This window comes from Somniosus microcephalus, chromosome 22 (assembly GCF_052327205.1).
Source record: "Somniosus microcephalus isolate GS21.2 chromosome 22, FLI_Smic_1.0, whole genome shotgun sequence".
Taxonomy (NCBI): Eukaryota; Metazoa; Chordata; class Chondrichthyes; order Squaliformes; family Somniosidae; genus Somniosus; species Somniosus microcephalus.
In genome coordinates, this window is record NC_141008.1 from 34432360 (window position 1) to 34452910 (window position 20551).

The following is a 20551-nucleotide window of genomic DNA, read 5'->3' on the forward strand; positions in this document are numbered from 1 at the left end:
TCAATAACGACATAGATTTAAAGTAATTGGTACAAGGATTAGAGGGAAGAACATTTTTCACCCAGGGGGTGGTGGGGGTCGAACTCACTGCCTGAAATGGTGGTAGAGGCAGAAACCCTCATTGCATTTAAAAAGTACTCGGTATGCACGTGAAGTGCTGTAACCTACAAGGCTATGGACTAAGAGCTGGAAAGTGGGATTAGGCTGGATAGCTCTTTTTGGCCAGCACAGACACAATGAACCAAATAACCTCCTTCTATGCCGTAATTTTCTTATGATTCTGTGACTCTGGTTGACTGTGCACCCACTCCCTCCACTGGTGTCAGACCCTTCAGCCATCACAACTCTGGAATTCTCCTCCAAAACCCATCTCGCTACCTCTCCTCAAAACCTACCTCTTCAAACACACCATCAATCTCCGAACTTCTGCTTGTATTCAACCTCCTCCTGCCCCGCCCCCCTCATCGTCCCAACCAATGTGTTTGACCTCCCCGTACCTGATGTACCTGAATATGTTTTTCAGCACTAAAGCCACAAATTGTTATGTCACTGACCTCCTGCCAAGGTTGAGAACTGAGTATATATGCATTTGAGTTGCCGTCGGTCCAGTGGTAGCTCCCATGGTATCTGGTGTGGTCTGGCCTCCACTTTCACCTTGTACTTCATATTAGGCCTCAGGTTCACCAGGGAGTAGGAGTAGCTCCCAGCCTTCACCACCTCGTACTCCTCCTCATTGAGGAAAATCACATGGCTGTAATTACTGTTGCTTGGCAACCAAGAAATGTCCGCTGAGGTTGCGGTAATAGACTGAACTTTCAACTGCATAGGTGCGACGCAGACATCTTTCCCCACAAGCATGCTACTACATATTTCATCAGAGTTCCCCTTGTCTGTCACACTCTGCACATAGATGCGGTAAGCTTTAGCATTAAGGTCTAGTCTCTCTATTACAGCTTTGGTCTGTGCACCATACTTGACATTCATCCGCAGCTCCTTATCCACGTAGATATTATAGCTGAATATTGTACCCCAGCCACCTGGCACCAGAGGGGACTCCCAGCTCACAATGATGCTTTTGGCAAGCTGTTTGATCAAGTTCAGTTTCCTGGGGTAAGGCACCACATCCTCATCATATTCGCCCAACTCTTCTACATCGAGATCAAAGCCATTGCTCACCAGGCTCTCTAGCTTTACCTGTGAGCCGTGCAGACTGAGCTCTTCATGGGGGCTGGAAATCTCTGGCTTCTCAGTGTTGTTCTTCCGCAATGGAAGGCTTTGCTCACTACCACTGTGGAAGCTGATCTCCTGGAATGAACTGTGAGACAGCTCGTTGATCTCTGGGGGATGAAACGTCAACATATCCTCATCAGATACACGCTCAATGAAGTTTGAAGGAACCAATCCTCTTCTCCCATCCATCAGCTCTCCTGAAAATGAATGCAGAGTCTATTTTAGTGCAAACTATTAAAACACTGACAGCGAAACACAAGCAAATCACAAATAACTTACTGAGAAATTATCTGTTGGAGAGTTTGCGAATACTCCTAGGCCTAGAAATTGGGTATAGCCCCGCTTGAGGCGTTAGAACTGGCGCTGCGCAAAGTTTATAGCCAGACGAAACTTATCGCCGCCTGGCGCGATATTGGGTTGCATCGCCCCCAAAGGGGATTGAGGCGCGAATTCAGACGTTGCACGGGCCTCTTAAGGCGCAAAACTTCCGGCGCTACCCAATATCGGCGCGGACGGGCGCAGCGCAGGTGATCTCAATTATCGATAACCATGAGACTTCCAGGCGCCGGCCGGCTCTTAAAGGGGTGGGTCAGTCAGCCTCAGCTTCCACACTCAACGCCCTGTAGGCCTCAGAATCGGCGCTCTGGCGCAAAAAACTTGGTCAGGATGGAGAAGGTGAGACAGAGAGCAGAGCGCTTCAGCACTGAGGCTCTGGACCAGTTGGTGTCCGCAGTGGAGCACCGTTGAGATGTTCTGTATCCTGACAATGGCAGGAGGCCGAATCAAAAGGAGTACCGCCGAGCTTGGAGGGATGTTTCTCAGAGGGTCAGTGCAGGAAGAAATTCAACGACCTCACTCGGGTCGTTAGGGTGAGTGTTGTTTATGCAAACTTCTGATTCCCTCCATCTGCACCTGACTTCGCGCACCCTGTTGCCATGATGCCCCAATGGCCATCTGGCAGCAAGCACCCATGGCCCTTTCTGGGCACACACATGGACATTTCTCTCAAGGCCACATGCAAGGGCTCTTGCACCATGGGGGGCATGAGATGATCTCTCAAGGCATCATGTAAGGGCTCTTGCACCATGGGGGGCATGAGATGATCTCTCAAGGCATCATGTAAGGGCTCTTGCACCATGGGGGGCATGAGATGATCACTCAGGGCATCATGTAACAGAACTTCCCCTTCTTTCCCCTGCAGTCCAAGCTGGCGACGATCTGCAAGGACCAGCGTCGAACCGGTGGCGGAGCTCCACAAGTGGTCACTCTCACGGATCTCGAGGAGAGAGTGCACCAGATTCTTGGAGGACGTCTGAGTGGTCCTGTTACCACTGCAGCTGCCGACCCCATTGTCGACAGCGAGGGTAAGGCTCTCACCTTTTTCAGCTGTCTCCTTCCACTTGGTCCCCCCGCCAGCATGCTTTCTCAGTGTGCAGCCATGTCAGAGCCTTGCCGCAATCTGGCATGCCTTGCCGCCAACCTGTCCTTTTGCTAAAGCCACTCTTCCACCTCCCTGCTTTCAGATGCTGCATCACCAACTCGGGATCTGCGCCCTGAAGCTGCCAGTGCCAGTGCCTCCGGAGGCGAGGATCAGGAGGAAGCCGGAGCATCCGTTCCAACCTCAGGGGAGCCTACACATCTGCAGACTGGGGATAGTACTTCCCTGGAGGGTAGGGGGGGGGCTCTGATGATGAGCCAGTTGCCGGAACAAGCGGTCTGCAGCAACGCGAGGTGGGTAGGCAAGTTCGGCCACCGGCTCCCCGGAGGGCAAGGCAGGGAGTGATGACTGCTGCAGAGTGCAGAGGAGGTGCGTAGCCTGGCTGAAATGAGCACCCAGGCCCGGTTCAGGCACACTGAGCTGATGGCTGCAGTGGGGAGGATGCCTCAGTCGATAGAAACACTGGCAAAGAGTGTGTTGGACTTTGGAACAGCAATGGAGAGGACTGTCCAGGGCTTCGGGGCAGCAATGGAGAGGACTGTCCAGGGCTTCGAGGCTGCTATGGAAAGGACTGTTCAGAGCTTCGGACAATCCCTGGAAAGGTCTGTCCAGGGCTTGTCCGAGGCAGTGGAACGGACTGCTCCGGCCTTGTCCGAAGCAATGGAAAGAACTGTCCAGGGCTTCTCCGAAGCACTGGCATCTGCCACACAGGTCCTCACTGCTGCCACGCAGTCACTTGCTGGCCTCGTCCACACCCAGATTGAGGCAACGCGAACTCTCACTGCAGCCACCCTATCTGCATCAGCTAGGATCACCCCGGGCCCTTCCAGTACCATACAAGGCCAGGAATCAGTGGAGCAGTCGATTGTGGCGGATGAGCCGAACCGGTCCCCTCAGAGAGCCAGTGTGTCGTCCGACCATGGTGCAGGTGTCCTCTCTCGGCAGGTGACCATTGCTCATGCCACTGCTGGTACGTTTGCAGTGCAGCTGCCACCACCTGCAGGGCACACTGCTTCCAGCCATGCTCAGATCAAGCAGCCCGCGTCCGCACCCTCCAAGACCAGAGGTCATCCAGGCCGTCCCTCAGGGGCTTCTGCGCTTCCACACAGTCAGCAGGCGTCCCCCAGCCTTGACCCCGCCACTGGGGTTCAATTACGTAGGAGCAGCAGGGAGGGAAGGGGCCGACCGCGAAAGAGAAGTCGTTCTCCATCAAGGGGCGAGCAGTAGAGGGAGGTGCTGAGACGTTTCTTTGGCCAAATTCAAGGACTCCCTCACCCGTTGTGATTGTTGGAAATGGTTTGTTTAGTTTTGTGGCTTTGCCGAAGAGTTAACTGTTATTTTGTTAGTTATGGTTTCTGTTGACATGGCGTTGTTATGCTGGAAGGAAAGACTTTTTTGACAATAAAGAAAAGTTTTAATTTGCAATGGTACACGTTACTATTTACAGTCATGCTGGCCTTCAGAGGCTTTGAAAGATCCGAAGTGCGCAGGACGAATGACACCCATCATTCCGCCAGAGGGGCCTCGAACCGAGTCCTGATGAGCCTCTGACGGATGGCCCTTCCACTTTCAGGAGCCCTCCCATCTTCCTCCTCCTCCTCCTCCTCCTCCGCCTGCTCTGCTGGACCTTGAGGGACAGCTGGCATTGGCTGGGTGCGTCGAATCGCCAAGTTGTGGAGCATGCAGCAGACGACGACGATGTGACCCACTTGCTCCGGCGAGTACTGCAGGGCTCCCCCCGAATAGTCTAGACAGCGGAAACGCTGTTTGAGCACACCAATAGTGTGCTCCACAATGTTCCTGGTCGCCTGATGGCTGCTGTTGTACAGCTCTTCTGCTGGGGTGGCAGCCAAACGGAGTGATGTCATGAGCCATGGGCCGAGAGGATAGCCCTTGTCCCCAAGAAGCCAGCCTCGTGGGCGAGCCGGCCCCTCAAAAAGGTCACAAACTGAGGTCTGCCGCAGGATGAAGGCATCGTGGCTGCTCCCTGGGAATTGGGCGTTGACTGCCATGATCATTTGGCGGTGGTCACAGACTAGCTGCACATTGAGGGAGTGGAACCCCTTGCGGTTGCGGAAGTCCTCAGCATTCAGTAATGGCGCCCGCAAAGCCACGTGTGTGCAATCAATCGCCCCCTGCACCATGGGGAAGTCCGCAATGGCAGTGAAGCCCTGCGCGCGCTCCGCCTGCTTCTCCAGGGTCAGAGGGAAGGTGATGAATTGACGCCTTCTTCTATAAAGGGCAGCTGTCACTTGCCGGATGCAACAATGGACTGCAAACTGAGAGATATTCGCAATGTCCCCAGTGGCTGACTGAAAGGATCCGCTGGCATAGAAATTTGAGGGCAACAGTCACTTTAACGGCCACCGACAGAGAGATCCTGCACCGTAGACGCGGCTGCAGATCCTCAGCAAGCAGGTGGCACAGCTCAGTTACAACCTCCTTACCGAATCGGAGCCTTCGCACACACTGCTCCTCCGACATGTCAAGGTATGACACCTGCTGCCTGAATACCCTCGCAGCGTACCCTCGGACTGGCCGACCTCCATTGCCCCTCCTCCTTCTGGCCAATCCCGGCCCTCTCTCCCGCCGTCTCTCTGCCCCTTCACAGTGTCCGGCCATGAGGACGTGGCCCTCCAAAGCAGCTCCCATTCCGATGCCAGTCGGTCAAAACACTGTTAGGTGTAGCGCTCCAACTGCTCCGGACAGGTCTGAAGGTCCCAAGTATTCTAAGGCTAAATTCCAAAAAGTCTGCTCCACAGTAGCTCACCAACTCTCTCCAGCAACGATCACAATGAACAGGCCAAGTGGCTGCAGCTTTTATACTAGAGCTGTCCCCTTTAAATAGCGCCCCCCGACTCCGAGAAGGGCCTGGTAACGTTCCATCGAACCGTCACTAATAGCGCTAGGCACAAAGGTTCCGGGCGCCACCGAATATCCGGTCAGGGGCGCCTAAAAGACGTTGCACACTGAAATGACGTCATGATCTGCCTGCGCACGCGGGCGCGCGCTAACACTTAGCGCAGGCGTTAAATGTATAGTCAATATGGGAGGTGTCGCTATCTTCATTGCGCCCGCCCGAACATTGGGTAACGCCCCAATTCTCGGGCTCTTTAGGCGCTAATCGCTGGCGCAACCAACCGAATTTCTAGGCCCTAGAGATTGCAGGGACCTTAGTAATAAAGTACCATCGCCCTACTGTGCTGAACCATTTATTACTAAAGGCAACATAAAATCTTCAGACACTCTATGTATTGGAGATCCAACATGCTGCACTGTACAGTCATCAACTTGAGATACTCTGTACTGGAGATCCAGCACACGGTTTGTGGACGTCTCAAAGCGCTTTACAGCCAATTAAGTACTTTTTTGAAGTGTAGGAAACACGGCAGCCAATTGCGCACAGCAAACTCCCACAATTAGCAATGTGATAGTGAGCAGATAATGTTTTTTTTGTAATGTTGATTGAGGGATAAATATTGGCCAGGACACTGGGGATAACTCCCCTGCTCTTCTTCGAAATAGTGCCACGGGATCTTTTACGTCCACCTAAGAGAGCAGACGGGGCCTTGGTTTAACGTTCCATCCAAAAGACGGCACCTCCAACCGTGCAGCACTCCCTCAGCATTGCACTGGAGTGTCAGCCTAGATTTTGGTGCTCAAGTCCCTGGAGTGGAACTTGAACCCACAACCTTCTGCCTCAGAGGCAAGAGTGCTACCCACTGAGCCACAGCTGACACTGGCTGACTCAAAGTTAGTATGTGTGTGATACATGTTGAAGTGTGACTACGCTGGATTGAACGGTACTTTCGCCAACACTGCACGAAAAGGCAGGGCCTGGTCCCTGGGTTTGAATACTGAATTCCTGGATTAAAACTACAATATTTTGTAATCAAAAATCTTATTTTTGGTTAGCTCTGTGTCTCACATATGTGGAAACTCATCAGCTTTTTTTTAAGAGGCTGCAAACAGAAAAAAAAAGAATTTGCATTTATATAGTGCCTTTCATGATCTCATGACGTTCCAAAGTGCTTTACAGCTAATTAAGTACTTTTGAAGTGTAGCCACTGTTGTAATGTTGGGAAACAAGGCAGCCCTTGCGCACAGCAAATGACCAGATAATCTATTTATTTAATGATGTTGGTTATGGGTTACTGGGCAGAACTTCCCTGCTGTTCCTCGAATAGTGCTATGGTATCTTTTCCATCCACCCGAGAGGGCAGATGGGGCCTCGATTTAACGTCTCATTCAAAAGGTGTCACACCTCCGACAGTGCAGTACTCCCTCAGTACTGCAATGAAGTGTCAGCCTAGATTATGTGCTCAAGTATCTGGAGTGCAAGAGTGCTGCCACTGAGCTAAGGCTAAAATTTCAGAGGTACTCAGAAATCCACACACTCTCCCCATAGGGACACATCCAAGAGAGTGCAGGGCAGATTGGCAGAGCCAAGGCTTAGGGACCCCAAGCGTGTGCAGAGGTACTACCAGAGTTTAACTGGCTAAACTGTGCTGTCTGCCAGGGCAGAGCACGGGTAAGCTTCCTGCTGCTTGTATAGCCAGGACCACACTACAAATTAGGGTATTGCAGATCCAACTCTGTACACCATCCATCACCTTTGTGTACTGAAGGTCCAACACAGGCACAGAGGCCAATACATGCTTAAGAGTAATCTGGAGCCAATTGAGAAAATCCCAACCACCAGTTGGGATCTACCCCTCCAGATTCCATTAATGAGCCAGACTGCCTGGTAAATCATGAACCTGGAGTACTGTGAACCTGCCTGGCTCAGGTATTCGATTACCAAGTTTGCCACGATCAGTCAACTTGGTTCCCATGTTTCATTGCCAGGTTATCTCAAATCCAAAGAGGTCCATTTACCTCCTTCTCCGCCAGGAGGCTAGTCACAAGTTGACCATCAAACAACTGACAAGCATGGGTTTGAACCCTCGCTAGGCAGACAGCAGGTAAATGGAGCTCCTACCAAGCGACATGGTGACCACAACACACCACAAAATGTGCGAGTGCATTGCCTCCGTACTCCAGGCCACAGCATAGATAAACACACACCATAGCCGATAGAACAGCGGGTCAACTAATTAGAGGTGTGGAGCTTCAGTTAAAGCTGTTTGCCACTCTGTGATTCAATCATGATAAAGGTCTTTTCATAACTGACCTCCAGATAATGCCTTTCAGTTGCTGTCAAACCTCTATGCACATCACTGCTTGTGTATTGCTGCTATGCTGTAACCTATGTCTAACCTGGAATCAGTGATATGAGCAGAAGCACACAAAATGTTATACTTTATCTTACTTATGGTGAAGAATGCATTCTTATAGTATTTGTGTCAGTCACACCTTCATAAAATCCATCTTCATCCATGTCTCCATACACGTAGATATACTCTCCCGCTGTCAGTGGCAGTTCTGCCTCAGGGTTCTCATTGGGCCCATCAAAGGGATTGTAACTGGTAAAGAGAGAGGAGTCAGGAAAAACTGAAGTGAAGTCAACAGCACAGCCCCCGACTCTCAATAATCCTACGAACATAACCACGCCAGTAGTGACCCTTCTCCAGAACAGTTATCCTGCACCAACCCGAGGAACAAATTCACCCCAACAAATTAACCCCTCATAAACACAATCACTTCATTTACTACCTGCTGGGAAGAACAACCCTTCACAGACTTCCACTGAACTCCAAGATATACATCCAATGCGTCACCTAGGATAGTGACTGAACACATCCCTGCTTGGCAGTCAATGAACACATTACCTCATAGATCACTAGAGAACAGGCACTCCCCCATCAGATTACCAAGGAATTTGTTCAGGTGCACTCCCTTCACTCTATGGTCAGAGAACTGAGACAAATTCCCCATCACAACTAGCAGGGACCTGCTACTGATAAGAGGGCTAATCAATGACAGAGAGCAGACTAAAAGTACAGGCCCTGAAGTTCTGCCAGTTCCCTCCAACAGCACTGTACAGGCATAGAATGGATATCATATTTTCTCTAGAAATACTGCAATTCTAAACCAAAAACAGTGTTGCTATTTGTGATGAAATAACTCTGTGTTCTGGCATTTGTGCTGTTGTTATTGTTGTTGTTGTACTTGTTAATGTCTGGAATGTTCCACCGGTGTAACCACTAATGCTCCTCCCTAGCCCCGCCCCTCTTCTGGAATGTTCTACCAAGGGCTGGGTCGGTGATGAATGATGGTTGCCCTGTGTTAACTTGATGCCATGTTCTTACTTAATAGAAGCCTTTAGTTTTAAGCTTTAACCTCATGGATTCAGGCAGTTATTTGGCACATCACTATTTTTTCCCCTTTGAGATATATTTTGGCTAGTCAGCCCCTTTTCCCCTATAGTTCCTCCATATTATGGTTAGGAGGAATGACATTCGATCTGACTGTCTCAAACCTTCTCTTTCTTGGTTTACACTGGATACTTGACAGTGGATCAGGTTATAAAGTGCTTCACCCAGACCAAGTAATGCAATCAGATTCACAGGCTTAGTTTAATGTTTGTTCCTACAGGACATGGTCACTGGTCACTAAATGGAACAGAGCAAGAATCACAGGGGTTTACCTGTACCGTGCGATGAACACCTTCAGTTTTGCAGTTACTCTGCTCTCAGGCTCTGGAATGGATGAGACATTGTCAATGTCCAACTCCTCCACTTCACTGGCTGTATCTATCTGCAATTCATAAATAAATTACATCAATCACAACAAGGTAACTTTCAAAGGTTAACAAGAAGACAGAGTGGGAGAGATTCTTATTTTAATTCTACCTTTGGAGGACTCAATTATTTCTTTCAACACAATGAATCCCTTGTGTCCTAGTTCAGAGTCAGTTCCAACACAGCGAGGTTCTTGAGTCCCAGCTCAGAGTCAGTTCCAACAGCAAGCCTTTGTGTCCCAGCTCAGTAGTCGCTAACCCAGTAGTTACTAACCCAGTAGTTAGTACCTGAAACCAGGTGCTGCTCAGAGACCAGCCACTCAGGAGTGATACAGGATGACTCAACCTCCTTTGTTGGGAAGCATCTCCCCTTCTGCAGACAGCCCAATTCCAGTGGTTAGTTTAACACGAGGACTTGAATTTACTTCATTCATATAATGCCTTAAGGATGTAAAATCCTTATCACTGACAAATAATTAGGCCCGTGAGCAGTGTTCTGCTAACTACACAGAGATTTGGCTTCAAATGCTCCCGATATGAAGGCAAAGGTACATATCTCAAAATATTTTTTTGAATTCTTCCGCAAGGATATAGCGAGCAGTGTCAACTATTTTGACCTTACTAGTCAATCTCCCTTGGCATTGCATACTGGGAATCAAAACAAATTGTAGCCTTTAGATGAAGTGGGTTTAGAAGACAGGAGATAATTAGACCAGGGCCACATATGTAATTCAGTCAGCATTTTAAAGTTATATTTTCTGTCCTTATTTTTATAATACTTTGATTTTGTATTATTTATCATTAAATAGCAAAAGGTACAGCACATAAGTAAAGTTGGATGGAGCTGAGGTGTTTTACTGCAATCGAGACTGAGGCACTGGGAGATGCATGACAGGCAATATAGCACCACTACTGGAGGTGCAATTACAGCCTGACAAGTTTACATAGGTAGTTTCCAGTGTCAATATGGACATGAGGAATTACAATGAAAAAGTTGATGCAAAACTGTGAACAAAAGCTGGACAGCAGGTAGTTTTGTAAACCATGAGTGTGCGCAGAAGTATAAATTTTAACATATTATAGATGTCGCGTGTATGGTTCCCTCAAGCTGGTCCACCAACTTCAACTACCTAACACATGGCCACATAACCCTAACTACAGTACTAGTGACTAGATGGAGGGAGCCCTGAGTGATATTCAATATTAACACAGACTTAGGACAACGAATTATATATGAATTCAAGGTTAGATGAGAAGAGGTGAATCCACAGTTAAAGTATAACTTCTTCGCACAGATAGCTACTGCAGATGGTGAACAATGTGAATTTCAAGAGGGTGGTGGATAACTTTGGTTATTAAAGGTAAAGGTAAAGTAGGAGTAGGAAGTCTATGAGCTTTGGGATGGGTATAGTTGTCAGGTCCTATGTAGTCCTATTTTCCTAAGGACACTGAGACATATTGGGGGTGGGGAGGAGGTAAGTTAAGTATTGTGCATTGAGTGGTGCTGGAGTTTTGCTAAGTGGGAGAGTTCGGATAAGTGGGAGGTGAGGGTGTGTTTTTTGCTCTGTTTTGTTCCCCACTCCCAGGCTTGGACAACACTGCGGAGGCGGAGCAGCAAGACGAGTCAACCAAACAGGCCCCACAGACAGTATTCAAGGAGGAGGTTGGTGATCAGCTGGTTGGTTGGTTTCCTTCCTTCTCTTCTCTTTTATACCTTTAAGTTGGTAAGTCCTTTGAATAGTGGTGTGACATTAGCATCTATATCCGGGCAGGGTCTTCATAACTAATAATAAGAAATTTAATTAATTATATAGAATGGAGCAGGTGATGTGTTACTGTTGCGAGATGTGGGAGCCGGTGGTCCCCATTGAGGCTCACAGTGATTACATCTGCGACAAGTGTTTGCTGCTAGAGGAACTCAAGTTCCATGTTATGGAGCTTGAGACCGAGCTTCAGACACTGCGACACATCAGGGAGGGGGAGAAGTTCCTGGACTCTATGTTTCAGGAGATGGTCACACCTATGAAGTTAATTACTGCAGATGTAGTCCGTGGTCAGGGACAGGACGGTGTGACTACGAGTGAGGAAGGTACAGGGATCCGGGATGTAGTTTTGAAGGAGACACAGCCCTTGTTCTTGTCCAGCAGGATCGAGGTTCTTACTCCCTGTGAGGACGGGAGCGGGGACTGCAGGGAGGATGAGCAACCTGGCCACAGCACCGTGGTACAGTGGGCCATTCAAGTGGAGGGAGTAAAAAGAAATGTTGTAGTGGTAGGGGATAGTATCATTAGGGGGATAGATAGGGTTCTCTGCAGTCAAGAGCGGGAGTCCCGAAGGCTGTGTTGCCTGCCCGGTGCGAGGGTTAAGGACATCTCTTCTGGGCTGGAAAGAAACTTGGAGGGGGAGGATCCAGTTGTCGTGGTCCATGTTGGTACAAATGACGTAGATAGGACAAGGAAGACGGTTCTGTTAAAGGAGTATGAGCAGCTAGGGGTCAAATTAAAAAACAGAACCTCAAGGGTAATAATCTCTGGGTTATTACCTGAGCCACGAGCGAATATGGCTAGGATAAATAAAATTAAAGAGTTAAATGCGTGGCTCAAAGACTGGTGTGGGAGAAATGGGTTTTGCTTCTTGGGACACTGGCACCAATACTGGGACAGGAGGGAGCTGTTCCGTTGGGACGGACTCCACTTGGCCAGTGCTGGGACTAGAGTCCTGGCGAATCATATAACTAAGGCTGTAGAGAGAGCTTTAAACTAATTAGTGGGGGGGAGGTTTCTAGAGAGCAAATAATAGAAATGACAACAGAGAAGGTCATAGACTTAGGTAGCAGTGGGGGAATTAAAAAACAGAATGTGTCAGGAAGGGACAGAAGGTATGGAGCAAAAAGTAAAGTACTAAAAAGGGAAAAAACAGGAACTAAGTGTTACAAAACATATTTGAAAGTTCTTTATCTGAATGCACGTAGCATTCATAACAAAATGAATGAGTTAACGGCACAAATAACGACATATGGGTATGATCTTGTGGCCATTACAGAAACATGGCTGCAGGGTGACCATGACTGGGAATTAAACATACCAGGTTATTTAACAATCAGGAAGGACAGGCAGGAAGGGAGAGGAGGTGGGGTGGCTATGTTAATAAAGGAAGGAATCACTATAATACAGAGAAATGATATTGGGTCAAAGGAACAGGGTAGTGAAACAGTTTGGGTGGAGATAAGGAATAATAAGGGGGAAAAAAACACGAGTGGGTGTAGTCTATAGGCCTCCGAACAGTTGCAACTCTGTTGGACGGAGTATTAATCAGGAAATAGTTGAGGCTTGTAATAAGGGAACAGCTATAATTATGGGGGATTTTAATTATCATATTAACTGGACAAATCAAATTGGGCAGAGCAGCCTTGAGGATGAGTTCATTGAGTGTATTAGGGATGGGTTTCTTGAGCAGTATGTAACTGAACCGACCAGGGGGCAAGCAACCTTAGATTTGGTCCTGTGTAATGAGACAGGATTAATTAAAAATGTCCTAGTAAAGGATCCCCTTGGAATGAGTGACCATAACATGGTTGAGTTCCATATTCAATTAGAGGGTGAGAAGGTTGGATCTCAAACAAGCGTGCTGAGCTTGAATAAAGGAGACTATGAAGGTATGAGAGCGGAATTGATTAGAGTGGACTGGGAAAATAGATTAAAGGGTAAGACGGTACATGATCAGTGGTGTACATTTAAGGAGTTATTTTACAACTTCCAAAAAATATATATTCCACTGAGGAAAAAACGGTGTAAAAGAAAAGATAGCCATCCGTGGCTAAGTAAAGTAATTAAGGATAGTATCCGACTAAAAACAAGGGCATATAAGGTAGCCAAATCTAGTGGGAGGATGGAAGATTGGGAAGTCTTTAAAAGACAGCAAAAAATAACTAAAAGATTGATTAAGAAAGGGAAGATAGATTATGAAAGTAAATTAGCAAAAAATATAAAAACAGACAGTAAAAGTTTCTATAGTTATATAAAAAGAAAAAGGGTGGCTAAAGTAAATGTTGGTCCCTTAGAGGATGAGACCGGGAAATTAATGGTGGGAAACATGGAGATGGCAAAAACACTGAACAATTATTTCGTATCAGTCTTTACAGTAGAGGACACTAAGAATATCCCAACACTGGACAAACAGGGGGCTCTAGTGGGGGAGGAACTAAATACGATTAAAATCACTAAGGAAGTGGTACTTGGTAAAATAATGGGACTCAAGGCGGATAAATCCCCTGGGCCTGATGGCTGGCATCCTAGGGTCTTGAGGGAAGTAGCGGTAGGGATTGTGGATGCATTGGTAATAATTTTCCAAAACTCACTGGACTCAGCAAAGGTCCCGGCAGATTGGAAAACTGCTAATGTAACACCATTATTTAAAAAGGGTAGTAGGCAGAAGGCTGGAAACTATAGACCAGTTAGCCTAACATCTGTGGTTGGTAAAATGTTAGAGTCCATTATTAAGGAGACAGTAACGAGACATTTGGATAAACATAATTTAATAGGACAAACTCAGCATGGTTTCATGAAGGGGAAGTCATGTTTGACAAATTTGCTGGAGTTTTTTGAGGAAGTAACATACAGGGTGGATAAAGGGGAACCAGTGGACGTAGTGTATTTAGACTTCCAAAAGGCATTTGACAAGGTGCCACACAAAAGATTATTGCTCAAGATAAAAAATCATGGGATTGGGGGTAATATTCTGGCGTGGGTGGAGGATTGGCTCTCTAACAGAAAGCAGAGAGTTGGGATAAATGGTTCGTTCTCAGATTGGCAACCAGTAACTAGTGGTGTTCCGCAGGGGTCAGTGCTGGGTCCCCAACTCTTTACAATCTATATTAACGATTTGGAGGAGGGGGCCGAGTGTAACATATCAAAGTTTGCAGATGATACAAAGATGGGACGGAAAGTAGTGAGTGAGGAGGACATAAAAAACCTGCAAAGGGACATAGACAGGCTAAGTAAGTGGGCAGAGATTTGGCAGATGGAATACAATACTGGAAAGTGTGAGGTTATGCACTTTGGCAGGAAAAATCATAGAGCAAGTTATTATCTTAATGGCAAGAAACTGGAAAGTACTGTAGTACAAAGGGATCTGGGGGTCCTGGTGCACAAAACTCAAAAAGTTAGTATGCAGGTGCAGCAAGTGATCAAGAAGGCCAATGGAATGTTGGCTTTTATTGCTAGGGGGATGGAATATAAAAACAGGGAGGTATTGCTGCAGTTGTACAAGGTATTGGTGAGACCGCACCTGGAATACTGCATACAGTTTTGGTGTCCATACTTAAGAAAAGACATACTTGCTCTCGAGTCAGTACAAAGAAGGTTCACTCGGTTAATCCCGGGGATGAGGGGGTGGTCATATGAGGAGAGGTTGAGTAGATTGGGACTCTACTCATTGGAGTTCAGAAGAATGAGAGGCGATCTTATTGAAACATATAAGATTGTGAAGGGGCTTGATCGGGTGGATGCGGTGAGGATGTTCCCAATGATGGGTGAAACTAGAACTAGGGGGCATAATCTTAAAATAAGGGGCTGCTCTTTCAAAACTGAGATGAGGAGAAACTTCTTCACTCAGAGGGTGGTAGGTTTGTGGAATTTGCTGCCCCAGAAAGCTGTGGAAGCTACATCATTAAATAAATTTAAAACAGAAATAGATAGTTTCCTAGAAGGGAATTAAGGGTTACGGGGAGCGGGCAGGAAATTGGACATGAGTCTAGGTTCGGAATGGTCATGGCCCTGTGGGTAGTGGAGTGGGCCTAGGGGCCGTGTAGCCTGGTTCTGCTCCTACTGTGTTCTAATTCTGTGTTAGATTTCAGGAGATGGTTTTATTCCTGTTCCTGGCTGGGGTGGAGATCGCCTTTACAGAAGGTAAGTACTGTAGAAAATATAGGGACAGAGTGATCTCCTGGAAGAATTTCGATCGCCTAGATGGGTCGGAGAGGAATTTCCCAGATTTTTTTCTCCCAAATTGGCCATTGGGTCTTTATCTGGTTTTTCGCCTCTCCCGGGAGATCACATGGGTTCGGGTGGATGCACAGTGATAGAAGATTTGAGGTTAGGATCAGATCAGCCATGATCTTATTGAATGGTGGAGCAGGCTCGAGGGGCCGATTGGCCTACTCCTGCTCCTATTTCTTATGTTCTTATGTCTAGGATGAGTCATGGGTAGTTTGGTCTCCTGGATGTTTTATTCTCTTATGGAGTCAGGAACAAATTTTCCTTGAGTTTTTTTTCCCTCCTCCAGGAGTTAGTAATCATTAGTGATTGGGGAGGGTGGTGCCCAACACAGTACATTTAATGGATGGGGCACTAATGGGTCTGATGGTCTCTTGTGGCCTTCTTTTTGTATGTTTCTATGATTAAAAAAACATGGGGATACGTGCCGACATCAAGCCCTACATCTTCCAACTTCATCATCTTCAACTGGGCTATCTGCCCTTTCATCATTGTATCTATCAACAATTGGACAGTTGTACCAAGATCAAAGCTGCACTCCTGCAGTGAATAAAGGATACAATTTTGTTTAAAACAGCTCAAACATATTATGCATTTCAATCAGTACAAAAGATTTATATGATGTTTTTAATGTAGAAAAATGTCCCAATGCGCTTCACAGAACTGAAATCAAAAAAATGAAGCTAAGCCAAAGAAGGACTCAGGAGCAGTGAGGTGGGTTTCAAGGTCCCTCTTAAAGGAGGAAAGGCAGGTGGTGGGATGCAGGGAGGGAATTCCAGTGTGTGGACAGCAAACCGTACAGCTGCCAATGGTGGGGTGAAAGAAGAGGATATGCACACGAAGCCAAAGTCAGAAGAACTAAGAGTTCAGGGTAGGTTGTAGGGCTGATGGAGTTTACAGACCTAGAAGAAGAAGAGGCAATGGAGAGACTTAAACACAAGGATGAGAATTTTAAATTTGAGGCACTGGAGACCAGGATCCGATGTAGGTCAGTGAGGACAGGAGTGATGAGCAAGCAGGACTTGGTGCAGGATAGGATACGGTTCGCAGAGTTTAGGGTGAGCTGAAGTGTACAGAGGGTTGAGGATGGGGGGCTGATAGAGTGTAATGGAATAGTGACAGAGGCATGGATGTATTCCAGTGGTAGATGGGCTGAGGTAGTGGCACGGCGGATGATTTTATGGCATTGGAAAGAGGCAGTCTTTGACTGACAGAATGTGGGGTCAGAAGTTCAGTTCAGCATCAAATATGTTGCAAACCATCTGGTTCAGCCAGAGACAGTGGCTGGGAATGGGGATGAAATCTTTGGCAAGGGGATGAAGTTTGTGGTGGGGGGGCTGAGGAGGATGGTTTGGTCTTCCAAACTTTTACCTGGAGGAAATTGTGCCTGGTCCAAGATTGAATGTTGGACATGCAGTCTGACAGCACAGAGTCACTGGGGGTAGAGTTGAGAAAGTGGCAGCACAGGAGTGGGTAGTGAACAGGTTTTACACTTTCTTGGTGATAAGATATTGTGCAGGGATCCAACGGAAGGGAAAGACTTTACATAAACTGAACAAAAAGGTACAAGTCAGTCTGTGAAACAGTTAAACCTGTCACTTCATTTAACTGTGACTTACCTCTGGAGTTGTACAAGACTTTGGGGTGCTTCTTGCTGACTCTGTTTTGGGAGTTCCTTTGCTGGAGCTCTGGGTCGACTCTGGTCCTACTTTGCTGGTGATGGAGCCAATTTCTGTTGCTGTCTCCTCCGATTGCTGGGAGACACTGATTGGTTGAGCCTGTGGCTCATTGGGAATCTGCTCTTCTTGCTTCTCCTCATCCTGTGCTGGACATGGTGACTGAGAAACTGGCTGAGGAACACTTTCCACATCTAAAGGAAAATAGAATTCTCATAACAGAGCACAAAAGGCTTTTGGTATGTGGTTATTGACACAAATCCTTGTGATCCAGGAAACACATATATTCCAACAAAAGGGATGGTTGAGAAAATTCCCCCATGTCCCAAATAGCCGTCCACACCAACCCTACCATATTCATCACTCCTGTGTGTGTAAGTGTGTTGTCCAGGGTTATTCTAATGATGTGACTTAACTGATACAATCAGACAGACCTAAAATAACACACATTGAATCAGTGGTGTTCCTCAATGCAGCAATTCTACTGGCAATATCCAGCACAATTAATCTGTTTTTGAAAAGAAGCTTTAAATAAATGTAAGCAAAGTGAACTAGCAGCCTCTTTCTCTACAGGACAGACATTGCCATTCCTTGCATTGTCTCCTCTTGCTGAAGCCTGCCCGATCCCGGGCAATACAATGCGCAGGGATAGGCAAATAAAAACAGTAGATTGTAGTAATCATGCTCTGTGGGGAGTGTCTGGTACATTATTAATATCCTTTAAGCAGTGCATTGTAAGAGATGGTATTAGAAGGCCATTGTAACAGAAGGGATAATAAAACCCATAGGCATAGGCAGCGTAAGTGGCTGTAAGCATGGATTTATGAGCAGGACTTCTTGCTTAGAAAATTTATTGCAGTTCTTCAAGGAAATGATGGACTTCTTTGACAATGGAAGTTCTATGAAGGTGATATATTTTGATTTCAGCAAGGCTTTTGGTACTGTGCATCCCAAGCAATCAGTCCACAAGGTAGAAAGACATGGAATAGGGAGCAAGCTTCTGAGACAGACTAAAAGGTGGTTGTGAATGGAGGTGGCAAAGGGTGACTAGCGGGGTGCTACAGGGATTAGTGATATGGCGTTTGATGTTTGCAGTGTATAAACAAAATGATTTGTAGCAGGGTACAGAAACAAGCAAGGTTCGCAGATAACACCAAATTGAGGGAGGGGTTCAAATAACAGGCAGTAGGCAAACCAAAATCAAAGGCATCTTGATAGGTGCGCGAAGGAGTGGCAATTGTCATTTAATGTGGACAAATGCCATCAAATGTGGACAAATGCAAGGTAATGAGACTAGGAAAGGGAAACAAAGTGGGGATATAACAATGACTTGCATTTATATTGCACTTTTAACACAGAAAAACATTCCAATGCTATTCATACAGGCATAAGATGACAAAAAATGGATGCCGAGTCAAAGAAGGCAATACTAGAAAGGATGACAAAGGGCTTTGTCAAAGAGGTGGGTTTTCAGGAGCAGAGGGAACTGCGGAGGGGGGAGAGATTTCGGGAGGAATTCCAGAGTATGGCGCCTAGAAAGCTAAAGTCACTGAATGATGGGGCGAAAGAAGGGGGGGGGATGCACAAAATGCCAGAATTAGAGGAATAAAAGTTCAGGAGTGATTGCAAGGCTGGAGGAGTTTACAGAAATAGATGAAGGCATGCCCATGATGGGATTTAAACTCGAGGATAAGAATTTTAAATTTAAGGCACTGAGCACCAGGAGCCAATATGTCTCAGCAAGGACAGGGGTGATAGGTGAGTGGGACCTGGTGTAGGATAGGATAGGGCCAGCACAGTTTCAAATGAGGTGAACTTTACCAGGGGCGGAGGGTGGTAGGCCGGTAAGGAGAGCGTTGGAATAGTTGAGACTTGAGGTGACAAATACATGGAAGATGAGGTAAGGCAGGGATGCAGGTAGGCAATGTTATGCAGGTGGAAGTAGGCAGTCTTTGTGATTGAGAATATGGGACAGAAACTCAGCTTGTTTCAGTGGCAGAGTCAGAAAGTTGATTGGAGAGATGGGCACAGATTTGGGAGGTGAGAAAAGGTTATCCTCCTCCAGAATGCCCTGCAGCCGCTCTGAGACATTCTTGACCCTTGCACCAGGGAGGCAACATACCATCCTGGAGTCTCATTTGCGGCCGCAGAAATGCCCATCTATTCCCCTTACAATAGAATCTCCTATCACTATAGCTCTCCCGCTCTTTTTCCTCCCATCCTGTGCAGCAGAGCCACCCACGGCACCAGGAAGTTGGCTGCTGCTGCCTTCCCCCAATAAACCATCTCCCTCAACAATATCCAAAGTGGTATATCTGTTTGAAAGGGGGATTGCCACAGGGGACCCCTGCACTACCTGCCTGCGCCTACTACTCTGACTGGTGATCACCCATTCCCTTCCTGCCTGTGCAGCCTTTACCTGCGGTGTGGCCAACTCCCTAAACGTGCAATAGATTGGGAGAAGGGGAAGTGCAAAGAGACCTGGGTGTTCTTGTGCACCAGTCACTGAAGGTAAGCATGCAGGTGCAGCAGGCGGTTAAGAAGGCAAATGGTATGTTGGCCTTCGTAGCAAGAGGGTTCGAGTACAAGAACAAGGATGTCTTGCTGCAGTTGTACAGGGCCTTGGTGAGACCACACCTTGAGTATTGTGTGCAGTTTTGGTGGCCTTACCTGAGGAAGGATGTTTTTGCCATGGAAGGAGTGCAGCGAAGATTCACCAGGCTGATACCTGGGATGGCAGGAATGACGTATGAGGAGAGATTGTGTCGATTGGGCTTATACTCACTGGAGTTTAGAAGATTGAGAGGGGATCTCATCGAAACCTATAAAATTCTGTCAGGCCTGGACAGACTAGATGCAGGAAGGATGTTTCTGATGGCCGGGGAGTCCAGAACCAGGGGTCATAGTCTAAGGATAAGGGGTAAGCCATTTAGGACTGAAATGAGGAGGAATTTCTTCACCCAGAGAGTGGTGAACCTGTGGAATTCTCTGCCACAGAGGGCGGTGGAGGCCAGTTCATTAAATATATTCAAGAAGGAGTTGGATATATTTCTTAAGGCTAAAGGGATCAAGGGGTATGGGGAGAAAGCAGGGACAGGGTACTGAGTTTGGATGATCAGCCATGATCTCATTGAATGGCGGAGCAGGCTCGAAGGGCCGAATGGCCTACTCCTGCTCCTATCTTCTATGTTTCTATGTTTCTATCCACGATGTCCTCAGCATCACAAATGCTCCAGTATGTATTCATTCGCAGCTCCAGCGCTGCAATGCGGTCTGTCAGTAGCTGCAGCTGGATACACTTCCCGCACACGTTCACACCATTGTTATAATTGTAGGAGATTTTAATTATCCAAAAATAGACTGGGATGGGGAAAATGTTTGTGGTGGGAAAGGGAGATTTTTTTTCCAGTGTGTTCAGGGCAGTTTTCTCAGTCAATATGTTGCTACTCCAACAAGGAAGGAAGCATTACTTAATAATTGGCTCTGGGTAATGAAGCAGAGCAAGTAGCTGATCTAAAAGTTGGGGAATATT

General features: G+C 47.0%; 1 protein-coding gene across 12 annotated transcripts in view; it reads right to left on the bottom strand.

The window, feature by feature from the left end:
- Nucleotides 1-20551, bottom strand: part of tspoap1 (TSPO associated protein 1) — a 333678-nt gene that overhangs the window by 64829 nt on the left and 248298 nt on the right. For all 12 annotated transcript variants that reach the window (XM_085964438.1, XM_085964437.1, XM_085964436.1 and 9 more), the window contains 4 exons: nt 16963-17213; nt 9258-9367; nt 8024-8133; nt 555-1427 (listed from right to left, as the gene is read on the bottom strand). In XM_085964438.1, coding sequence (XP_085820564.1) covers nt 555-1427; nt 8024-8133; nt 9258-9367; nt 16963-17213 — 1344 coding nt within the window. The remainder of the gene's footprint in view (nt 1-554; nt 1428-8023; nt 8134-9257; nt 9368-16962; nt 17214-20551) is intronic.